The sequence below is a fragment of the Eleginops maclovinus genome, chromosome 16 (assembly GCF_036324505.1).
Source record: "Eleginops maclovinus isolate JMC-PN-2008 ecotype Puerto Natales chromosome 16, JC_Emac_rtc_rv5, whole genome shotgun sequence".
NCBI lineage: Eukaryota > Metazoa > Chordata > Actinopteri > Perciformes > Eleginopidae > Eleginops > Eleginops maclovinus.
Genome location: NC_086364.1, coordinates 12651443 through 12671601, shown reverse-complemented (window position 1 = coordinate 12671601; position 20159 = coordinate 12651443). Strand labels below are relative to the sequence as shown.

The 20159-nt window shown below is 40.7% G+C and overlaps 2 protein-coding genes across 6 annotated transcripts; both read left to right on the top strand.

Annotated features, from left to right (window-relative positions):
• The first annotated feature begins 74 nt into the window (after positions 1 to 74).
• On the top strand, positions 75 to 6878 carry colgalt1a (collagen beta(1-O)galactosyltransferase 1a). 2 transcript variants are annotated; one of them, XM_063903073.1, is made up of 12 exons: positions 75 to 460; positions 2714 to 2824; positions 2908 to 3025; positions 3584 to 3718; positions 3812 to 4016; positions 4119 to 4238; positions 4401 to 4477; positions 4606 to 4712; positions 4801 to 4933; positions 5016 to 5143; positions 5239 to 5445; positions 5556 to 6878. In XM_063903073.1, exons 1-12 carry the CDS (start codon positions 237 to 239, stop codon positions 5821 to 5823), a joined length of 1833 nt encoding a protein of 610 aa, XP_063759143.1. In that variant the 5' UTR covers positions 75 to 236; the 3' UTR covers positions 5824 to 6878. The 2 variants fall into 2 exon arrangements, with proteins under 2 accessions (XP_063759143.1, XP_063759145.1); XM_063903075.1 differs by lacking the exon at positions 75 to 460 and adding an exon at positions 1664 to 1772.
• Positions 6879 to 7646: 768 nt separating this feature from the next.
• gmip (GEM interacting protein) lies at positions 7647 to 20142 on the top strand. Of its 4 annotated transcripts, XM_063903059.1 has the most exons (21): positions 7647 to 7879; positions 9189 to 9279; positions 9531 to 9624; positions 9766 to 9805; positions 11777 to 11902; positions 12944 to 13008; positions 13168 to 13275; positions 13416 to 13496; positions 13765 to 13926; positions 14074 to 14211; positions 14613 to 14803; positions 15117 to 15208; positions 15296 to 15358; positions 15484 to 15573; positions 15655 to 15797; positions 15912 to 16088; positions 16181 to 16318; positions 16788 to 16987; positions 17079 to 17379; positions 17961 to 18063; positions 18825 to 20142. In XM_063903059.1, exons 1-21 carry the CDS (start codon positions 7834 to 7836, stop codon positions 19448 to 19450), a joined length of 3075 nt encoding a protein of 1024 aa, XP_063759129.1. In that variant the 5' UTR covers positions 7647 to 7833; the 3' UTR covers positions 19451 to 20142. The 4 variants fall into 4 exon arrangements, with proteins under 4 accessions (XP_063759129.1, XP_063759130.1, XP_063759132.1 ...); XM_063903060.1 differs by lacking the exon at positions 7647 to 7879 and having other exon boundaries at positions 11782 to 11902; XM_063903062.1 differs by lacking the exons at positions 7647 to 7879; positions 9189 to 9279; positions 9531 to 9624 and having other exon boundaries at positions 9773 to 9854.
• The last annotated feature ends 17 nt before the right edge of the window (positions 20143 to 20159 follow it).

The window sequence follows — 20159 nt, the reverse complement described above, 5'->3', positions numbered from 1 at the left end:
CTCATGGTTTTTACTGAGCTATCTTACTCCATAGCCCATCCCCTTTAAGGTCACCCCACCCCTTTAATGCTCAACTTTGCAGCGTTGTCACATCAGGAGCTGCTGCACAGATTTCGCTGTTTTTTCTGCGATGACCGAGCAAAGTAAAGAGACGCCTTTTATATAGCAGTGTCTCATCAGGAGGCACAACTATAGTACCATTTATTATATTGTATATTTCTTAATTTATTGCCGCAATGCCCGGGCTCGCCTGGCTCCCCGCCGCCGTGCTCCTCCTGCTGCTGTCCGGCTGCTCTCCTGCTCGGGGATATTTCGCCGAGGAGCGCTGGAGCCCCGAGTCTCAGCTCCTCGCTCCCCGGGTCCTTGTCGCCCTTATCTGCAGAAACTCCGAGCACTCTCTGCCGTATTTCCTCGGTAATATTGAGCGCCTTAACTATCCCAAGGACCGTATGGCTTTGTGGTAAGTTGATCCGAGGACGTGTTTGTTTTCTTCCAAGCTATCAAGCAGCTAAGAAGTATTTGTAACCTCCATGTCGCTAGCTAATGTTTAAAAGTTATCCTAAGACTTTACTTTTGAGTTGTTTTGCATAAAAACTGCATTGGAGGCTGTTTGGCTCAGTTTTAGTGGGTGAAAATGGGGTGGACCCCCAGGCACTCACGGGGTGCTAATAGGAACAATGTATCCAAGTTGCTTTGCGGGTCAAATGTACATGTGCAAAAATGTCAACAAGCAGGAGAAGAACTGACGACGACACCAGAGCACTAATGCTGCTTTACATTAACCTTAGGTGGCCACTGTGGTCGTACAGAGGTGAGCACATCTGGTCACTGCTCATTATCAGGGGGTATGCATTGATCTGTATACGTGGAGGGGAGGGGACTCGTCTTGCCGCAAGGGGAGCTGTATGATTTAACCCAAATCCAACAAAGTGACTTATTGTTGAGTCTGCACTTTCCATTAATGCATACATAAACCTTTTAGTGTCATACCAGCTACCATCCCCCCCAGCCTGTATCATGTCCTTACTGCGGGTAAGGCATCTGTGTTATTTGGAGTAATTGACTGTTTTATATCCGACAGATTCCATCTTGTAAATCTTTAGCTTCAAAGGACGCCAACTGGGAGGAGTTTTGTTGGCTATAGAGTTAAGTTTGAACTGTAAAGCATATAATCAGTAAAAACTTAATAACTTCTCTTCCAAGATGTAATTAATCACTCATTTGACTACATTCTGTTTCACTCCTCTCATGGACATTTTATGTAATTCATGTTCAGCCTTCATCATGAAAAGTTGTGAAAACAAGAACTGGGACAATTTGGGTATTTATCTTTGTGCAGGGACAGGACACCCTCAAATATAGTTTGTGAGCATGGAAGCTAAACCTAGTTGAATTATCCCCTATTATGGCTCACTAAAAACGTGTTTCTGTCGACCACATTCAAGGGTTAAAACAGTTGAACCCAAGCTGTGACAAACTTAACATTACAAAATTATCTTGTGGGAGGTGCAAAGGGATGTTACAGACCTCTTAAGCATCTGTCTGCTGTGCACAGGCTAAGTTTAGGGAAGTGAAAGGGAGGATTTTCTCACATAATAACAACATGCTGCAACAGCCCCCCCATGTTTATACCCTCAGCTCTCACAGCTCTCAGCAGTGAGCATGACTGCCTGGAGGGCTCAGAGAGGTATGCTCTTCGCTCACGGACATTTTACTTTATTGAGGGGCTTTTTATTTTTTGGGTGACCTCTTCTTCTGTTAATATGGTTGAGGTAAGAACCGTGATGTTTACATGCTCCACATCACATTAAGATACATCTGTAGAATCCACACAGCTGTAAAATGTTATAAACACGTTATGCTGTATGCCCTTTGTTAAAGCTATTTGCAGCTGCTAGTAAGCATGCCAAGACACAGAATCAGAATCTGCCAAATTGTCATGGAAATCTTGTCTTTAAATCTAAGCCCTGCATTTTGTACTCACTGGATGTGAATGGATTGACAGCAGGATTTAGAGATGAAAGGTTTTACCAAGGAGCTGCTATGTTCTCACAGATCCATGTGAAATATGTTGAGATAAGTTTGGCCTTCGTCCTTCAGAACAAAAAGCAAAGTCGACTGTAGTGCAGATGTTCTTTTTGCAACAAACAATGTTTCCCTCCACTACACTACATGCCTGAAGCCAGGAAGATGCTGGATTTCGTTTCGCGGCATGATTTCTCTGACCTTTTTTTATAAAGAAATTCAGGCATTTGTAACGGTCTTAATTGTGTTCCCACTTGGCCTAATGGATGGCTTCTGCCAATCATTTCCTTTTGTTTTAAGCTATTGAAGAAAAAGTTTTACCTTTTTATATAATGGTATATTGTATATAGTATGATTGCTCTTATTACATTTCCTTGATTCCTATATTTTGAAGTCTGATATGCTACCCTAAATGATGTCAATAAGATAAGAGTGTCTTTGTTATGGGATGTTGGTATCATTAACACTCATGTCAGTTCCCACAGCTGCAGACAAAGCGCTTACAAAAAGTGAACATTGGGCTTTCGTAATGTGAGCCATGGTGTTGTCTTTCAACTCTTGGATCTTGCTCTGCATTCAACCAATGTTACTGTTCTCGTGTTTTGGCCTCACGTGTTGATAATGTTCAACCCCTCTAATGTTGAATAGACTTCTTTCTAATGATTTACCTTTTGTTGTTTATTGACAGGGTGGCAACTGATCATAACAAGGACAACACCACCGTCATTCTGCGGGATTGGCTTGTAAAGATGCAGAACATTTACCATTATGTGGAGTGGAGGCCTAAAGAGGAACCAGAGTAAGTTACTTACTAGAGTCTCTGGTGAAACAATGTATTTCTCAAAAAGCTCACTCTGACCACTACCCAAATGTCTCTTGTAGAGGTTATCATGATGAAAGTGGTCCGAAACAATGGACAGACCTCCGCTACGAGCATGTAATGAAACTTCGGCAAGCAGCGCTGGAGTCAGCTCGTGAGATGTGGGCAGACTACTTCATGGTAGGTCAACAAAACGCACAAAGTGAAGCACAATAACTCTGAAAATGTTTCCATTTTGAGCATGTGCTTCTCAAAAATCTTATAGCACCAGAAGGCTTACTGCAGAGTCAAGTCAAAAGCACCACCACAGTTGTAATTTTGTCCCCATAAAGGGTGTTGAAAATTGCCACAGTTATATTTTTCTGCCTCCATATGGTTAAAGCTTATCTGGATCCTTACAACGGCACAAAGCTTGACTCGACATGAACCCTATTTTAGAATGCTGGACGTTTCTATTTGTATTCCCCAGCCCAGCACACACTGCTGAGCTTCAGTGGGGTATAATTTTGAAGCAAAGTACACCCAGAATTGGAAGGATTTTGTGCTACCATTTTTAACCCTCTTAAAAACTGAGATGAGCAGTCGGTGGGGTTTGAAACCAGTTTTTGAGTGCTCCATTCAACTCTCATGAACTGACTGAGCATTACTTTTGAGTATTCCCCAAGCCAGTTTATGGTGTGAAACACTTTTTTAACAATTCACAAACCTATTAACACTTGATCACCTTTCCTTGTGTAGCTGGCAGACTGTGATAACCTCCTCACCAATCCTGACATGCTCTGGAAACTCATGGGAGAGAACAAGACCATCATTGCTCCAATGCTTGAATCCCGTGCAGCCTATTCAAACTTCTGGTGTGCAATGACCTCCCAGGTACATTGTTGTCGATTGAATGTTCATGTTTGTTTACGTAAAACTGCTTTGTTTGATTTTATGAATGCTCTTAAACCTGTCTTTTTTCTTTAGGGTTACTATAAGCGCACTCCTGCGTACTTGCCCATAAGAAAGCATGTGCGCAAGGGCTGTTTTGCAGTTCCAATGGTCCACTCCACCTTTCTGATTGACCTCAGGAAAGAGGCGTCCAGGCAGCTGGCCTTTCACCCACCTCACCCGGAATACAGCTGGGCTTTTGACGACATCATTGTGTTTGCGTTCTCCGCTCGGATGGCAGGTATGTCACAATTCAATGCTTAAGTCTACATATTTGTATCTAACCTTTTTAACCTATTTGGTTTCATATTGGTAAAACATTGGACTGCTCTGCTCTCTACAGATGTTCAAATGTTTGTATGTAACAAAGAGACCTACGGTAACCTTCCTGTGCCTCTGCGATCCCACAATACCTTGCAAGACGAAGCTGACAGCTTCTTGCACGCCCTGCTGGAGGTTAATGGTGAGTAGCTTGCGTTCCAACTGAGGGCTTTACTTCTGCATCCATCTCTCTTTTTGCTTGATATTCTTCCTTCTTCTTTATCTAATTATTTCCCCATCGGCATGGGTTTCTATATATCATTTATATACCATTTCTGCATCCATCTTCCCTCTCAATGTGTAGTGCGAAATCCCCCAGTGATGCCTTCCAAATACATACCTGTTCCTAGAAAACAACCTGACAAACTGGGCTTCGATGAGGTGAGTATCGAGTGATGTGAAGATGGAGTCTGCAAAAATGGCCCTCTTTCCACTGCTGTGCTGATTGCCTCCCCTGCTGTTAGAAACCTGTTATTACATTGACTGGCTCCACTCTTGCCCATGTGTAGGTGTTCATGATAAACCTGCAGAGGCGCACTGACCGCCGAGAACGTATGATGAGGACGTTATATGAGCAGAAGATAACATGCAAGGTTATTGCAGCTGTAGATGGAAAGTAAGTTCACTCTTACCTAATGACTTACTCCAATTTTACCTTTTTTTGCATTGCCATTTTGTCACATCTGTTCTCCTTTCTATTTCAGAGCGATGAATATCAGTGAAGTTCATAATTTAGGCATCCACATGCTCCCTGGATACAATGACCCCTATCATGGCCGCCCACTGACAAAGGGAGAGCTGGGTTGCTTCCTTTCCCATTATAACATCTGGAAAGAGGTGAACACCGGAGGCCAAGCATTTGAGCGCTTGTGAACCAGACAGATGGGTTAGTGATTGATGAATCTTTGTGTGGCCTTAGATTGTGGAGCGACGACTGGAAACCTCCCTGGTGATTGAAGACGACCTGCGCTTTGAGATCTTCTTCAAACGACGCTTGATGAACCTGATGAAGGAGGTGGAGGAGGAAGGGCTGGACTGGGATCTCATGTGAGTTTGTGCCTCATTTACAACCTTAAAATGTTCCTTAAATCTCCTAAATTAGCAATTGCTTCTCACACTTTACTTCTATCTCTTTCTTCCAGTTATATTGGTCGGAAAAGAATGCAGGTGGATCATCCAGAGAAAGCAGTGCCTAATATTCACAACTTAGTGGAAGCAGACTATTCGTATTGGACTTTAGGCTATATGATGTCATTACAAGGTGCAGAGAAGCTTTTGAAAGCAGAACCCCTGAAGCGGATTTTGCCAGTGGACGAGTTTCTTCCGATCATGTTCAATAAACATCCTGTGTAAGTGTACCGCACTCAGTACAAGTACAGAACACACACAACTACCACTTCTGATCAGAAATGTTGCTTTATTTTGTTTGTTCTTACTGACATTACCTTCTCCTCCGCAGATCTGACTATATGGAACAGTTTGAAACCAGGGACCTAAAAGCATTTTCGGCCGAGCCTCTTCTAGTGTATCCAACTCATTACACAGGCGACAGCGGCTACATCAGCGACACCGAGACTTCCACAGTGTGGGACAATGACAAAGTCCGTACAGACTGGGACAGAGGGCGCACAGGAAAAACTGGGGAGCAAGCTGAGATCAGCACTGAGGCCCAGAACTCAGATGTGCTCCAGTCGCCTTTGGACAGTGCAGCACGGGAAGAGCTATGAGAGCTGTGGAGAATGTTACAAACCACCTTTTATAATCATGCCTCAGCTATACATTTTTGGTTTTGTGTCACATCCCTGGATCAGATTTGGAGAAAGATTGAATTTATCCAACTGTGATAAGTTAAAAAGGGACCAGGGGTGTCTTGTGTTTTTCATCATGTTGTCAGTTTGTCATTTTGACTTTTATAAAGGCACTAGACTTGCCATGTGGAATGGCATTTGCAGTACCCAACTTCTGTCTGTCATACAGAAATGAACATATATATAAGCCAGGAATGCAATTTCACTTTAACATTTCAGTAATTGGGCACTTAACTTTGTCCTTATGTGAGATTACAACATGAAATGCTTCCTGTTGAATACATTTCTCAAGACAAAAAATATATTTGAATGTAACCGAGCAAAATCAAGACTTTGTGTTTAAATCACAGTAAATCATTTTTCTATGCGTTTACCCAAGATGAGAAACATCAGCATGTCTTTTGCTTTGATACTTTAGTATTTTGTGTTTTTTAAACTTCATATTACTGTTTTATTAAATAATCATTAGCCATCACATAAGATGCTTTAACCAGAGCTTCTCAAAGCAACAAAACACACAGTCAACAAATGCAGTACTCCGTATATACCAATGCTATTCCTTATTTCTGTGTCTTTTCTCTCCGCTTTGGGATTGTTTCCAGACTAAACACGCTGTTGACATTTTTATGGTTAGACCAACCACTTTACATGTCTCAAACTTGGTGATTTGGGAGTAACTAAGTATTTTAAGCCCTTTAAGTTCACTTTAAAGAGAACCCACCCAGCCACATTCAAACAGGCGTTAGTTTCCAACTCTTAATCATTTTCAGTTAAATGTGAGTTTGGGTGTGCAAGTCTTGATCAAATGTCCCTGCAAAAGAGAAACAAACAACAAAAGGTTTGTCAGATCTTACAATTTAGTAAATATTTATTCTGTCTCTGTTTTAATTGGAGCCGTTCACCCACGGATATTGCACAAACATGTTAGTGCTGCATTGTGCCAAGGATAAATAAACTTTTCTATTTTTAAAAAAGCTGAATTTGTGATTTATGTGATGTTGCGTATCACAATGACTGTGTAACCAATTTATCTCTGTTGATGTTAGTTAGTGCAAATTTAACAAGATAGGGAGAACAAACAAACGCATGAGTTATCACTAACATAACTTTAGCCCTTAAAACTAAATGTACTATTTTGACAGAAAAATGTTTCATGTGTGATTTCTCTGTTAAAGTAGCTGTTTATTCAGACCTCATGTACCATGTGAAAAGCATGTGGCAATTCTGTGGTGAGCCATTATTTGCATTTATGCGTAGTCAATTTGTTTGTCATGCAAGCATTGAGTTTATACTCACTTGCTTTTATCTTTGTAACCCTCAAGGTGTCATCATTTTACCGACTGCTCTAATGTGAAGCTGTGAAGGTTGTATTGTATGTCCCACAAACAGTACAACCTTCACAGTTCCCAATACGTAACAACCAAGTCCTCTGAATATGAGCTCCTCTTTCTCATAAAGAACTTGAGTTTATCAAATGTTGAAAACTGATATAGTATAAAGGTTTTGCAGGTGGTATAATTGTCACAGATCTGTAATCTGTAAAAACAAATGCTCTATCCAAACAGTTTGTACATCACACATTCTTTTTTATTTTGAGTGAAGAGACAAAATTAACACTTGCAACTTGTGACATGGGGTAGTGTGATAGCGTAGGTGGGGCCTACAGTGACAACTAGATACACTTCCTCTTCCATGGTTAAAAAAAAAAAAAACAGCTACCTACCCACTCTACAAGAGGAAGATTTTTTTTCAGACCACAACTGCAGCAAGCTCAGAGCTGCATGCTAATAATCCTTCAGTGTGTGTGCGCTCTGCCGTGCAGTATTCCTGCCCCCTCAACTTTTATCGGTGTGTTGCAACGCGACCTTAAGGGCAGGTGATGCTGGATTGGTGTCGATAGGGTCTGGCTCCTGTGGTGATATTGTAGAAATGGAAGAAGATCAAGTGCCAAACAAAGATTCCCCTCAAGCCACGGGTGAGTAATGAGACTTCTTGAGTTAATTTTGAGAAAATGTTGCCTTCATATATAACATATGTTACCCATTACGCTTGTAGGTATGTTAACACTTTTGGGTTCATTTTAAAAAGTCTTCACTTGTAATGTTCATTTTGGATGTGTGGTTCCTAATTGCAAATTTGCTGACATTGCTGAAGTGGCATTAGGACATGCTTGTGTATGCTTAATGTGCCTGGTTCTGCCTTTGCAAATGCTGTGTGTCACCCTCCAAGTCAAAGGAGGATTGCTGAACTTCCTGAACTCTTTATCCGTTTGACACGTTACTGTTCAGTTTTTTCCGTGTGACTTCTGTAATTTTATTTAACAAGACATGGCTTTCCTGTACCTTTGCATAAAGCCCAGAATAGAATACTAACTATAGATATCCTTTTGATTGGTGTGACAGTTAAGTAGATGATTTTGAAATATGTTTGTAAGTTCATAGGAAACATTTCACAATGTGACTTCAAATCACAAACGTAAAATATACATCATATAGGTCTACAGCAAACAAAAACAGTCAGTAGTTTGGCTCTGATTAAGAATAATTTGACACTTAAACTCTGTGTTTTAGTTTTACTGAAACCTTTTATATTGCCTCTCAATTCTCCCTCTCTTACTGAAACACTGCTGGTGTGAAAAACAAAGACTGTTTTTATAGGACGTGACACAAATTGGAAACAGGATGTGGTTGACCAAAATTTAGACGTCTCTGAGAGAGTGAGATTGCTTTTTCTCATTGTTGCATCTGTTGTAAATCAACAGTTTTTAACGGTCTGGCAGGACCAAAAGTGAACTATCAGTTAACTAGTGGGAGTAAATTAGGCTGAGACTTCATTATCAAGGTGACAACCATGTTGTTCCAATATTACATCCAAGTTCTTAGAAATATAAAGGAAATGCTATAAGCCATTAATTCAGAGGAACTCAATTAGATTTACTATGACATACTATCTATTTATTAGAAATTATATCTCTATCATGTTAGCACACTCAACATATTAATGCTATGTGTTGCACATAAAGTTTTGAGCTGATGCCTCTGTGGTAATAAGTAGTGCATAGGTTAACTATAGTGTATGCTTCAATCAGCAACATGTCAAGGGACCAGTAGAAGCAGTTCTGAGCAACATTGCTTATTCATCATTCATACCTACAAAGTTCTGTTTGTTTTGAGGCATTAGGTCTGTGTTTGATGGTTGGATCAGGTTTAAGATCTCAAATTTACAATGGTGTACTTTGCGATAAATAGTTACGTGTATCTTAGCTTTTCCATTACTTATTTCAGATGTGAAGAAAGTGCAACGTAAATCGGAAACCAAGCGATATAGTGAGATCTTCAGAGACTTTGATAATCTTGAGTTAACTTTAATTTCTTGGTAAGTATTTCACATTTACAAATTGCACAGTGTAACCACATGTTTATCTTGTCCTTTTCATCACTGGGCTTGCCCTGAGTACTCAATACAATAACTATACAGTTAGTGAGATGTCATTCAGACATGCTTTAAGCATGGCTGGTCAGAGTAAACCAAATATGATCAAACTATTCAGATCGAGTTGTCAACGAGTTGTCAACTTATTTACATTTTTCTGTGTTTCCCTCCCAATACATTATTTCCCTTTTCAGCGAAGAGGATGATCAGGAAGACATAGACTCCCAGTCCATTGCAGAGTCCATCTCGACAGAAGGCGCAGATCTCACAGAGCAGCATGATGTTTCTGTAAGGAATCAATACCAAGCTTAAAACTTATATTGTGATTTTGTTACAAATAATATTATATTTGCTTATCCCCCACATATTGTGTGTTGGGGATTAGTGAGTCAAACTCAAGTTTTAATAGAGTCAACCTTTTGTCCACAGGTATGTGCTGAGGCCAATGAACTGGATGGAAACCAACCAGGTATGATTTCTGTCAAAGAGAGGAGATGGAACAAGGAGAGTGAGTGGAGGTGTGTGTATGTGTGAGTTTGTGCTCTGCTGTTTGTGTCAGTTTTAACATTTTATTTATTTTATATAGTAGTCTATTTTCTTCTATCTTGAGTTCTATTCTTGTAATTAGCTGTGAGTTGTAATTGCCCTGTTGTAACAAGATTAGGATAAAGGAGCCAGGATTAAAGCACGAGACAGCTGCTGTCAGTTTTTGCCTCAGACACAAGCGGGAAACAGAGGGGTCTGCTGAAAAAGGAACTGTCAGTGTTCAGCACGCAATTAAAGTAAATACAGGGTAGAAAGAGAAAAGGACTAGGCCGCCTTTACCAAGTACTACAACTCAGTTTGACCTTAACTACAGGTCACAGCACACAGTAAGAGAATAGGAATTACAGACACGGATAGCATTTAAAAAAACACAGTGGTAGTAATAATGTATAAAGGTATTAACAAACTATTTTTATTTCTCACTGTAAGTGCGTTTTCAATGTCTTCTTTTAGCTTTTAGTCTAGATCCGTTAAATGCCGCCACTGATGTTGTATCCGGTTAAAAGTGATTCCTTATATCAGACTGCAGAGAAACCAGTTAATTTGTGTATGTGTAATCAAGTCTCACTAAGCACATTGCTAGAACATGCCCTTTGACGATCTGGTTTCATGTGTTTCAATTGGTTTGGCATCTCAACCCCCCCTTTATTCAGTCACACACCATGAGGAGGTAAACCTCACTGATGCTCCTCTAAAGCCTGTCACTTCACAATCTGGACCTGACAAGGATAATCCCCAATCCGAGTGCGGGAGGAGGAACCCATGTGGCGGCACAGAATCTTTTCGGAGGCTCATTTCTGAAAGTGCTCTGAGCTCTTCCTGAAACAAAACACAGAGAAGAAGGCAACAAGAGGTCAACCCTGGAACCCAATCTAGCTGCAAAGTGTTTTCATTTTGATTTTGCTTGAAGACAGAGATCAAAATATCCCACTGCTTGGATTTGTATACAACTGACTTGATGAGGTGTCTGATTAAAAAAAGAGCAGACCAGAACCAAAATCTGCATCTCTGAGTGAAGAAGTGAAGGGAGAAGTTGCTGCACTCTCTCTAGCTATGCGTGCATACTCAGTTAAAAGCAAAGCTGCTTCTTAGAACTGAACTGTGGACCTTTCAGAGTTCACTTTCTTGAACTGCATCTGTTGCTCTAACTCTTGTTTACAGAAGAAAATAAGGATATGTTCTAATAGATTTTGACATGTTGTTGCAATTGTTGTGAAAGTGTAGCACAGACATAAAGAGGAAAGAAGAAACTGACGTGGGGAGTGCTTGAGAGAACACATGATTGTCTCAAATTCACCATTTTGGTATGAGTCAGACAGGAAGGAGCAGAGTGGTTTTCATATAAACGCCCTGTCTGCCTGGCCACAGTAGAGTTGTGACGGTGTGTACGGTGTCTGATACTACACACTGGCACTGGACTTGTCTATTATAAGTGAACAGGTGTAAGAGGGAGGGGCCAGGCAGAGAGAGGAAGAGAAGAGAGGAGGGAAGTTGTTTAGCTAAAGCTGTTTGTCTCTGGTCCATAGAACAATCCTCTCTCTGGTCACTTCTCCATATGTGCCTACTGAAGGACTTAGTCGTATACATCCACTGTACGTGCAGTGTTCTGAGACCTGTTGAAACCACAAGGTTTTTATTCTGAGGAGCAGATCTCACTTGGAAATTGCAGTCATTGTTTCCTGCGTGGGGTTTTTGTCAACCATTTTTATAAAGTGACATTCTTTTTTTAAGTCCAGTTGGGGTATTTCTCTTTACACTAGGGAAGTGTTTATTTTAGGCTGAAGGCTGTTTGAGGAGCAGAAAAAACTTGTGCATAACCTAATGGACAGTGTAATCGCTGGGTCCGGCTAAGAAGGCGTGGAGCCTGCAGTGATGGTGATGTACTCCCTTTCAGTCCAGGAAGCAGACCTGGCTCTCTGTCGATGTGACGATGGAGTAGAGACGGCCCTGCAGTACACCAAGATGTGGTGCCGCTACGCAAAAGACATCCTGGCCTGGATTGAGAAGAGAATCAGCTTGGGTGAGCCGGGAAAGAAAACTGTTATGTAAAATGCAAATTATTGTCATAACATGGTAGTGGTTCCATCAAGGCAGCTGTGCTTACAATGTTATGCATTTGAATAAACAGTGAACACACAAAAATATGAGTTGTTACTTATAAAATGCAAATTTGTCCCAATGTGACAGAATCCACTGCATGGAAATCCTCTTCGCAGTCACTGGTGTTAGAAAATCTTGCTATTTATCTGTTTTTAAGTGTGGGCTATTATATTTATAAGTATGTGGGACTTTTTTCAAATGATGTCTAACAGATTTAAACCTGTTGTTGTTTACCGAATTGAAACTCTAATCTCAGAAACATAGCAACAAGACACCCACATGTTCCTAGAAGTCAGAAAGAATTTCTGTAGTCGGCAGGCTTCAAGAGAATAGATCCTTCTTTCATGTTGTTCATGAATGAAGAACCAATACTTTAGGTTAGAGGGTTGTATGCAAAACACCATGTTGTGACTTCCCATGACATGGATTCTGAGGGTGATTCAGTTACCTCAGTGAACCACAAACTGTACACACGGAGGGAAAGGATTAGACGGCAGATTAACAGGGCACAGTAGGGTAGTAAAAGAGACGGGTGCTTTTGGAATAAATAGGCAAGCAAATATGTCCGAGTTCATCTTAGTTTGTGCTATCAACAGCAGACACAAAATGCAGAAATACGCTGATCTTCTTCAAATGTATTTTTGGTTCATTTGATATGGACAGATACAGTATACAGGAGAATGTACTTTTAAAAACAAGACATTGTTAAAGGTTTGTTGCTGAATTAACCAGGATTTGATCTCTCTGTTAGAAGTTATGAAGTTTGCAACAAACGTCAAACGATGGGGTGAAAATTAGATGAGTTTTCAGTAAATATAAGGGTTATCTGATGAAAAATTGAGGCTAAAAACAAAGCAACAATCAATATGGTGGTTCCAGATAAGTCAACCGACTAACTCTGTTGATCTTTTCTCAATGTACATGTAGTGTAAGCTAAAAACTATTTTGATTTTGTTGACAGAACAAGAATTTGCCAAAGGTCTAATGAAGACAGCTGAAGGAGCAAAAGCCAATGTGGGACAGCAGGTACAGCTTGAGTTTTTAGAACATGATTATAACAATGTGTCACTGTTTAATGTGTCATGGAAATAAATGAGTACAATAGAGTAGTTTTATATGACATTTTACCTCTCTTAGCAGTATTTACAATAGAAATGATGTCTGAAGTTGTTTTTGCCATTGTAGGAAATGATGCCCCTGCAGTATATCTACACAATGGCGCTAGAGCAAGACATCAAGAACAGTGTGGCTTCTAGAAAGATGTCAGAACTGCTTCAAAACCGCTGTCACCAAGTATGGAAGCCCACACACACACACACACACACACACACACACACGCAAAAAGTTTGAGTTTTATTATAAATCTTCTCTGACTTTTTGAGGCAGGTATGTAGCTATGACTTTCTGTTTAATCCAGTATCTCTGTCCCATAGGCCTTGGCTGCCAAGAAGAATGAGATTGACAAATGGCGCCGGGAATTTAAGGAGCAGTGGGCAAAAGAACAAAGAAGGATGGTAAGTGAATTAGGAATATCTTGTTTGTGGCTGACGTTGAGCTCAGTTTATTACACTGTCAGAACTAATTTATATCACATTCCTACAGACTGGATAACAAGCCAGAATGTAAAGCAAACATTTCTCTCTGTTAAAAAATCTCTCTCTTTAAAGACCTTGTTGATTTCTGCTTAACACATGTTAGACCGCACATGGCTTGCACAATAGCAACAAACTCATCTGTGCTTTTTTCCCCTCTATGTGTCTGCTTTCATGTTCTTTTTTCCAGAACGAATCAGTGTCAGCTTTAAAGAAGGCTCAACAACAATACATCCAGCGCTGTGATAATCTAGTATTGGCTAAAGCTATCACTGCTAAAGCCTTGGATGACACAGCTGGAATGAAGACACTGGATAAGAGGCGGAAGTCCAAGGATGACGCCCAGGCTAAGGTGAATGTCCCCTTAATGCAAATTACATGGCAGTCCTAGTGCAGTTAAGTACAGAACAGATACTGTGTGTTATTATTTTGCTGTGTGTTTATTATGACACAAATGAAGAAATGTGCAGATCTCAGGTCTTCTGTGTTTCTCCTACAGGTGGTGGAGGCAGAGATGTTGTACAAACAGTGTGTTATTGATGCTAAAATTCACCAGGATGAGTTAGTGAAGGTCAAAGAGAGAATTATTTCCCACATTCGCAAGCTCATCTTTCAAGGAGACACTGTGCTTAAGGAGGTTGGTATCAACTCAAGAAAAACTCTGAATCTGTCTTTCTGGTAGCCTGCTTCCACTCCACTGCAGCCCTTTCCAAATATGCTTAAGCATGGTTGTGGTATAAATTAAAGACATGCTGGAATAATTGTGTATTTATTTTAGACACAAAGTGAATCTCCCTCGTATAAATACATATGATGCGACAATGATACGTTTGCTTGAATGTTATAAATTACTTAAGCATTGCTTTGTGGTTTGCACGCTTCTCAATATGGGAAAATATAAAGGAAATACTCTTGCAGAATTGTACAGTCATGTCAACTTTTATTTCAGTCATTTTTACTGCATTTAAAAGACTTCTGGTAAATCAGCATAGTAAACTCACTGCTTTGTCTCTCCATTATTTCTCCTCTCTGCATCAGGCCACAGTCAACATGTTTTACTTCCAGCGGCAGCAGACAGAGCCTGTTCCCCTTGGCTATCACAACCTGGAGGTGACATGCAGGTCCCTGGAGCCTGGAGAGCCCTATCTGCTCTACATCCTTAGCAAGCGTCTCCCTGAACAACCTCTCCAAGTCTTCACCTTCCAGGACTATATGCCACAGTGCAAACAGTTCGTAAACTGACCAATGACTGTCTCTGATGTAACTTTGGCTGTAATGTTTACTGTGGATATCACCAGAGCGTGTAGATCTTTTATGTATCGTAATCTATTGGTTTTGGGACAGAAATGTAACTTATTTTAGGAAGAGAACTCTTTATAATGTTTTAGAAAGAAGCACTTAAGAAGTAACTGTGTGTTCAAATCTTAAATATATAGTTTATTCATTTTAAGTGGGTTATAAGTGGAAAATAGCTTACATTTTGTGTTCACTTCAACTATCTATTTATTCATTGAAATGTTGTCCCCACCCATTTGTTGATAGGAACAAGCGAAAAACCAGTAACCCTCTCAGCTTACTGCCGGACTCTTCCCCTATGACAGATGATAGTCCTTTCAGACAACACAGCGATGGCAGTAAGGACTTCTCATGTATACACTGTAATGAGGTAAATGATGCTCTTTAATAACATTATTGTTTTCTTATGTGTTTTGGTGCAATAGGGAGAACAGGGCACAGTGACAATGAGAGTTTTGGAGGCAGTTTAGAATCTCTGTCCAGCCCTGGTGAGCACAAGTCTGCATTTTTTCCACTAACATTTCTTTCACGAGCATATGAAAACATTTCGAAGATAAACATGTTTTCACTCCCGTCTACGGTGTCCCTTCTCTTCTGCAATATATAATTGAAGCTCACACTAATAGGAGGCTGCCCAAAACCGCATCCACTTTGACTGTGTCATCAGACGACATGGACGAACGAGATGTTGCCTCAGAATCAGGTTTGTTATTCCCATGGTACGCCTCCAAAACCAAACATGTGAATTACACAGCATGATTGTATCCTTGACCTCTCCACTCAGAATACATTGACATGCAGCCAGTCAAAGTGCGAACGCTGTCAAGAGCTGCACTGACGCACCAACTGAGGAAGATGAAGAGCAAGATGGTCAAATGCAAGCATTGTGAAAACTACATTGTTGTCAATGGAGTCGAATGTGAGGAGGTAAGACATAGCAGAGATGAACAGTGACAGGGTGTATTGAGAAGAACAGCAGAAAATGAATGATGAATGGTGCTGAAACTGGTTGATAATGTCTTATACTTGTCCTACTTTCAGTGCGGGCTTGCTTTGCACAGAAAGTGTATGGAGGTGTGTCAGATGGAGTGTGAGAACAGGAAGGGGACCGTGTTCGGGGTGGACCTCTCTCTGATGTGTCAGGACGGGCAGGACAATGTCCCCTTTGTGGTGCGACTGTGCACATCTGAGATTGAGAATCGCGCCCTCTCAGTCCAGGTATTATTAATATCACCCAAATGTTTTATAGAGGCTATCAAGTTAGTTGTTGTTTCATAACAGTTTGTTGCTTCCTTTTTTTCTACCCCCAGGGGGTGTATCGTGTGAGTGGCTCCAAGCCTCGCATCCAGAAGCTTTGTCAAGCTTTTGAAGTGCAAAAGGAGCAGGTGGAACTTTCTGACCTTTCCCCACATGACATTACCTCCATCCTTAAGCACTTCTTCAAGGAGGTATACGAGTCATTGCCACATTGCTTCACTGACTGAATAAGGCTGATTAAGTGACCTAGCACTTTATATTTGCTTCCATGACACTAGGGCCTAATTTCTAACAACAAAAAGCATGCAGTAAAGAATATGAGTGCTTGACTTTATGAACATATTTGTTTTTTGTTCTTCAGGAGGTTTTTTGTTTATAAAAGTAATAACTATATTATAGACATATTTAGAATGGTATGTTCATTTCAATTACACATTTGAACCCATGCACAAGTACACAAACCCTGAGTCATCAGTGAAATCATGCACAATACCTTTGATATCACATTTCTTATTATGATTGTTATAAAACATGATATTATTATGTTTCATTCTTTAAAATTCCATTTGCTGTCAGGTTTTAGAGAGTTAGTGCCAAACCTGTCATGTTTTTTCTCTCTCATCTCAGTGAGCAACCTTTCTCTTCCTCACTCTCTCCCAGCTCCCAGATCCCTTGCTAACCTTTGACCTGTACCATCATTTCATCGCAATGGGAAAGACCATTCAGTACCTGAGTGAAAGGGACCCGGCATCAGACACTAACGAGATAATGGACATAATTTACAACCTGCAAAAGCTGCTACAGAAACTCCCTCCATATTGCTACAGCACCTTACAGCACATGATGTCTCACCTCCAAAGGTAAGCATGCCGCAGACCTTTCTGGTTACAGTTTAGCCAACCCTCCTAGAAGATTGGCTTTTCATGGGTTTTAAATTTGTGTGCTTCGCAGAGTTTCAGAGAACTACGAGAACAAGATGTCCCAGAGCAATTTGGGGATAGTGTTTGGGCCAACACTATTGCGCCCTCTAGTGTCTACGGACATGTCAATAAATGCCCTGCTGGAGACCAGTTACCAGTCTGTACTTATTGAGTTCTTCATCACACATCATGACAAGGTTTTTGGCCTTGAACGAAGACCCAGTACGCCCCCGCCTCCAGCTCCCACTGCACCTCTACCAGACAGCCCTCCCAGAGCTTCCTGTGCCCTGGATGGGGACGTTTCAACCAGAGAGCGGCCACACTCACTAGAAGTAAGTCTCAAAACATCCAGCTCAAACAAAGTGGTTAGTGGTTACTGATGTTTTCAAGGGATGGATTTTCACAGGACTCACAAATACACAATCTTTTATTTTTAAAGCATTTGACTGCTGCTTCCAGTAAAAAGGATCCATAGCAGTTGCTTTGTATAGGGTAGAGAGAGTTTGTTGCTGAGCTACATGTTTAGCTGTGGTTTTTAAAGTCTTAATTAGCACCTGGCACCTTATCAGGATTAACACGCACGGCAGCTGCTGCTTTTTTATTCCTGCTTTCTGGTCGCTGACCTGCACTGCCTTCTGTCAAGCTATACTGCTATGCTTTATAAACAAAAAATCGTTAACCCAACTGTAGACATTTACAGTGGTTATACCTGATGGCTTGAACTACACAAAAGTAAGAGTATCTTTTCATAGAATGGGTTTAAATAACCTGCTAATAAAATACGGCAGAATCATCCAGTAGTAGTTAATGATATTTCCTGTTAGAATCACCGTCATACTGTAGTTCTGCAGTATGTCAGATCTAGACGTGGTCTGTAAACACTTGCACCACTCAACTTGTGTCATCCCAACAGAGTCGAACAATCAAGAGGCAGTCAAGTGAGGGTTATATATCTGACAAGTCTTCATCCAATGAGGCAGTGGACCAGCTCAGCCCTGAAGCCAATGATAAAACAGGTAGGCGGGACGTAGTGATAGAGCAGTTCCTCCTGACTAGAATAGGTGAAAATATTTGATGTTTATAGATGCTTGGGTCTTAGTTGTTGGTAAAATTGGTAAGAGATTATCATGCTATCTTGTACCTTTGCTGCTTGAGGACCTTTTTTAATTGAGCCTTTGGAGATCTAGGTATTACACATACAGCCCCAATTTTTTCACTTCACTCCTCACAGACTTGTGGTTTGTTCTAGCCTACTTTTACTCAATAATTAACCTACGCACCAAATACATTGGAAGCAGAGTGCTACAAGGGTCAGTTGCTGTTTCAATATTTCCAAGCACTTTACACATTGCCTCCAGTTATTTATGGAAAAAGATTTTCTTCTTCTCTTTTTTGCTACCCATCTAGTTGTATTTATCTATAGAACCGGGTGAGTGATTGCATCTAATCTTTTCTTCTTGCTTTACTCTTACTGTTCTGAGGTGCTTCTTTCTATGTGGCTACAAAAAAAAGCAGTTTTAAGGCCTATATTCACAACCAGACAGACATATTCATCAACCTCAAATCCAGAACACACATAGTTGTAAACACGTTTAAATCAGTAAATAGATCCAGTCTGCTCTGTAGACCTTCCATACAGACTCTGTATGAATGCTTTAAGGTAAGGTTTGAAATGTCTAGAAAACAATATGCAGGGAAAGCCAAGTTTAATGTACTCAATTACTTGTGTTTATTTCAATTTTCTGAATCACATCTTGGTTTTCCTCTTCTGCTTTAGTCATGGCTATGAGAGGTGCATCAAGCGACTCTCAGGGTGAGCCGGATTCTGTTTTGGTAACCCAGCCACACTATCGCTTCACCAGACAGCCTGTGAAATATTACCGTCATCATAACCCAGGAACAAGACTCCCCCACCCAGGTCTTGTAGCCAGACAGCCTGCAGCCTCAGCGAGGGGTTGTACAGGAAGTGCTGACAGCAGCCGCAGCTCTTCTCCAGAACCAGGGACACAGAGACTTTCCCAAAATGTAGACATCCAATTTGAGAACGCCCACCAGCCACACCAGTCTGCCTTTGCAGCAGAGAATAAAGTGGACGGCCCTCTGAGCCCCCGCAATGTTGTGCAGTACATGCTGGGAATTGACTCAATATTTGCACCAGCGGCAACTGAAACATCAATCAGCACAGGACAGAAGTCTTCTCAGGCGGTGGCATCTGGGTGTCAGGCTGATCAGAGCAAAAATATGTCCTGTAACATACAGAGTACTGGACAGAGGCTGGTTCTGTGTCAGTCACCAAAGACACTTCCTGTTGAAATGAACTTCACCTCACCGGCACAGAAGATCCTGTCAGGCCTGAAACTGAGGCGCAGCCTCTCAGGGAAGGACGAGCAGCTCTTTGTCTGAGGCGCTAAAGAAATATCAAGACTGTTCACAGGAAAGGATTCAAAAACACTCAAGGACATTAAACCATTCATTCTCAACATGCTCTCACATCTTACACTCAAATATCTATACAAGAAAAGTACTTAACGAAGGTTTGATCGCCTTAAAGTTAAATGTGTTGAACTAGGATTTGAGTCGCTCTGAGAGGGTACACAGTTAAAAGGTTCAAACCTAATGCTTCCTTGGACGCAAACGCCTTTTATGACTAATATCCTTGATTTGATTTTGATTTGAGACCATCCAGCTGTCTTATATACAGACCAGACAAGATAGGTTCACCTATTTATCCGTTTTTTTTCAAAATATGTATTTTTCTTTTAATATAACTTGCAGATGGCTGGAGGTTGCAGATGAAAAGATGCAAACTATTTTTCCCTGAACATAATATAGTCAGCTAAATACAATTGCCATCAAGAGTTGTATTTTTATGGTGAATTTTTTACATGTTTGTTTTGCTTATACATTTTTTATAGGTTCCAAATGGCAGATTATGTTGTACATAAACTAAGATATGCCTTCATGGGTGTCATTTGACTGTTGTTAAGTTTTATGCACCCTTCTCTTTTTGACACAAGGGGGCAGTCTTCTCCCAGTGTGTGGAGAAAATGCCAGACACAATAGCAGAAGGGCAATAAATCAGTTATTTGTAATAACATGTTTTGAGATGTCA

Coding starts and splice junctions, on each gene's coding strand:
- gmip (XM_063903059.1), top strand. CDS start 7,834: ATGGAAGAAGATCAAGTGCCAAACAAAGATTCCCCTCAAGCCACGG. Junction 14,804..15,116: donor TATATGCCACAGTGCAAACA/GTTCGTAAACTG, acceptor ATTTGTTGATAG/GAACAAGCGAAAAACCAGTA. Junction 16,988..17,078: donor ATGATGTCTCACCTCCAAAG/GTAAGCATGCCG, acceptor TGTGCTTCGCAG/AGTTTCAGAGAACTACGAGA.
- colgalt1a (XM_063903073.1), top strand. CDS start 237: ATGCCCGGGCTCGCCTGGCTCCCCGCCGCCGTGCTCCTCCTGCTGCTG. Junction 5,144..5,238: donor GGGCTGGACTGGGATCTCAT/GTGAGTTTGTGC, acceptor TCTTTCTTCCAG/TTATATTGGTCGGAAAAGAA. Junction 5,446..5,555: donor ATGTTCAATAAACATCCTGT/GTAAGTGTACCG, acceptor TCTCCTCCGCAG/ATCTGACTATATGGAACAGT.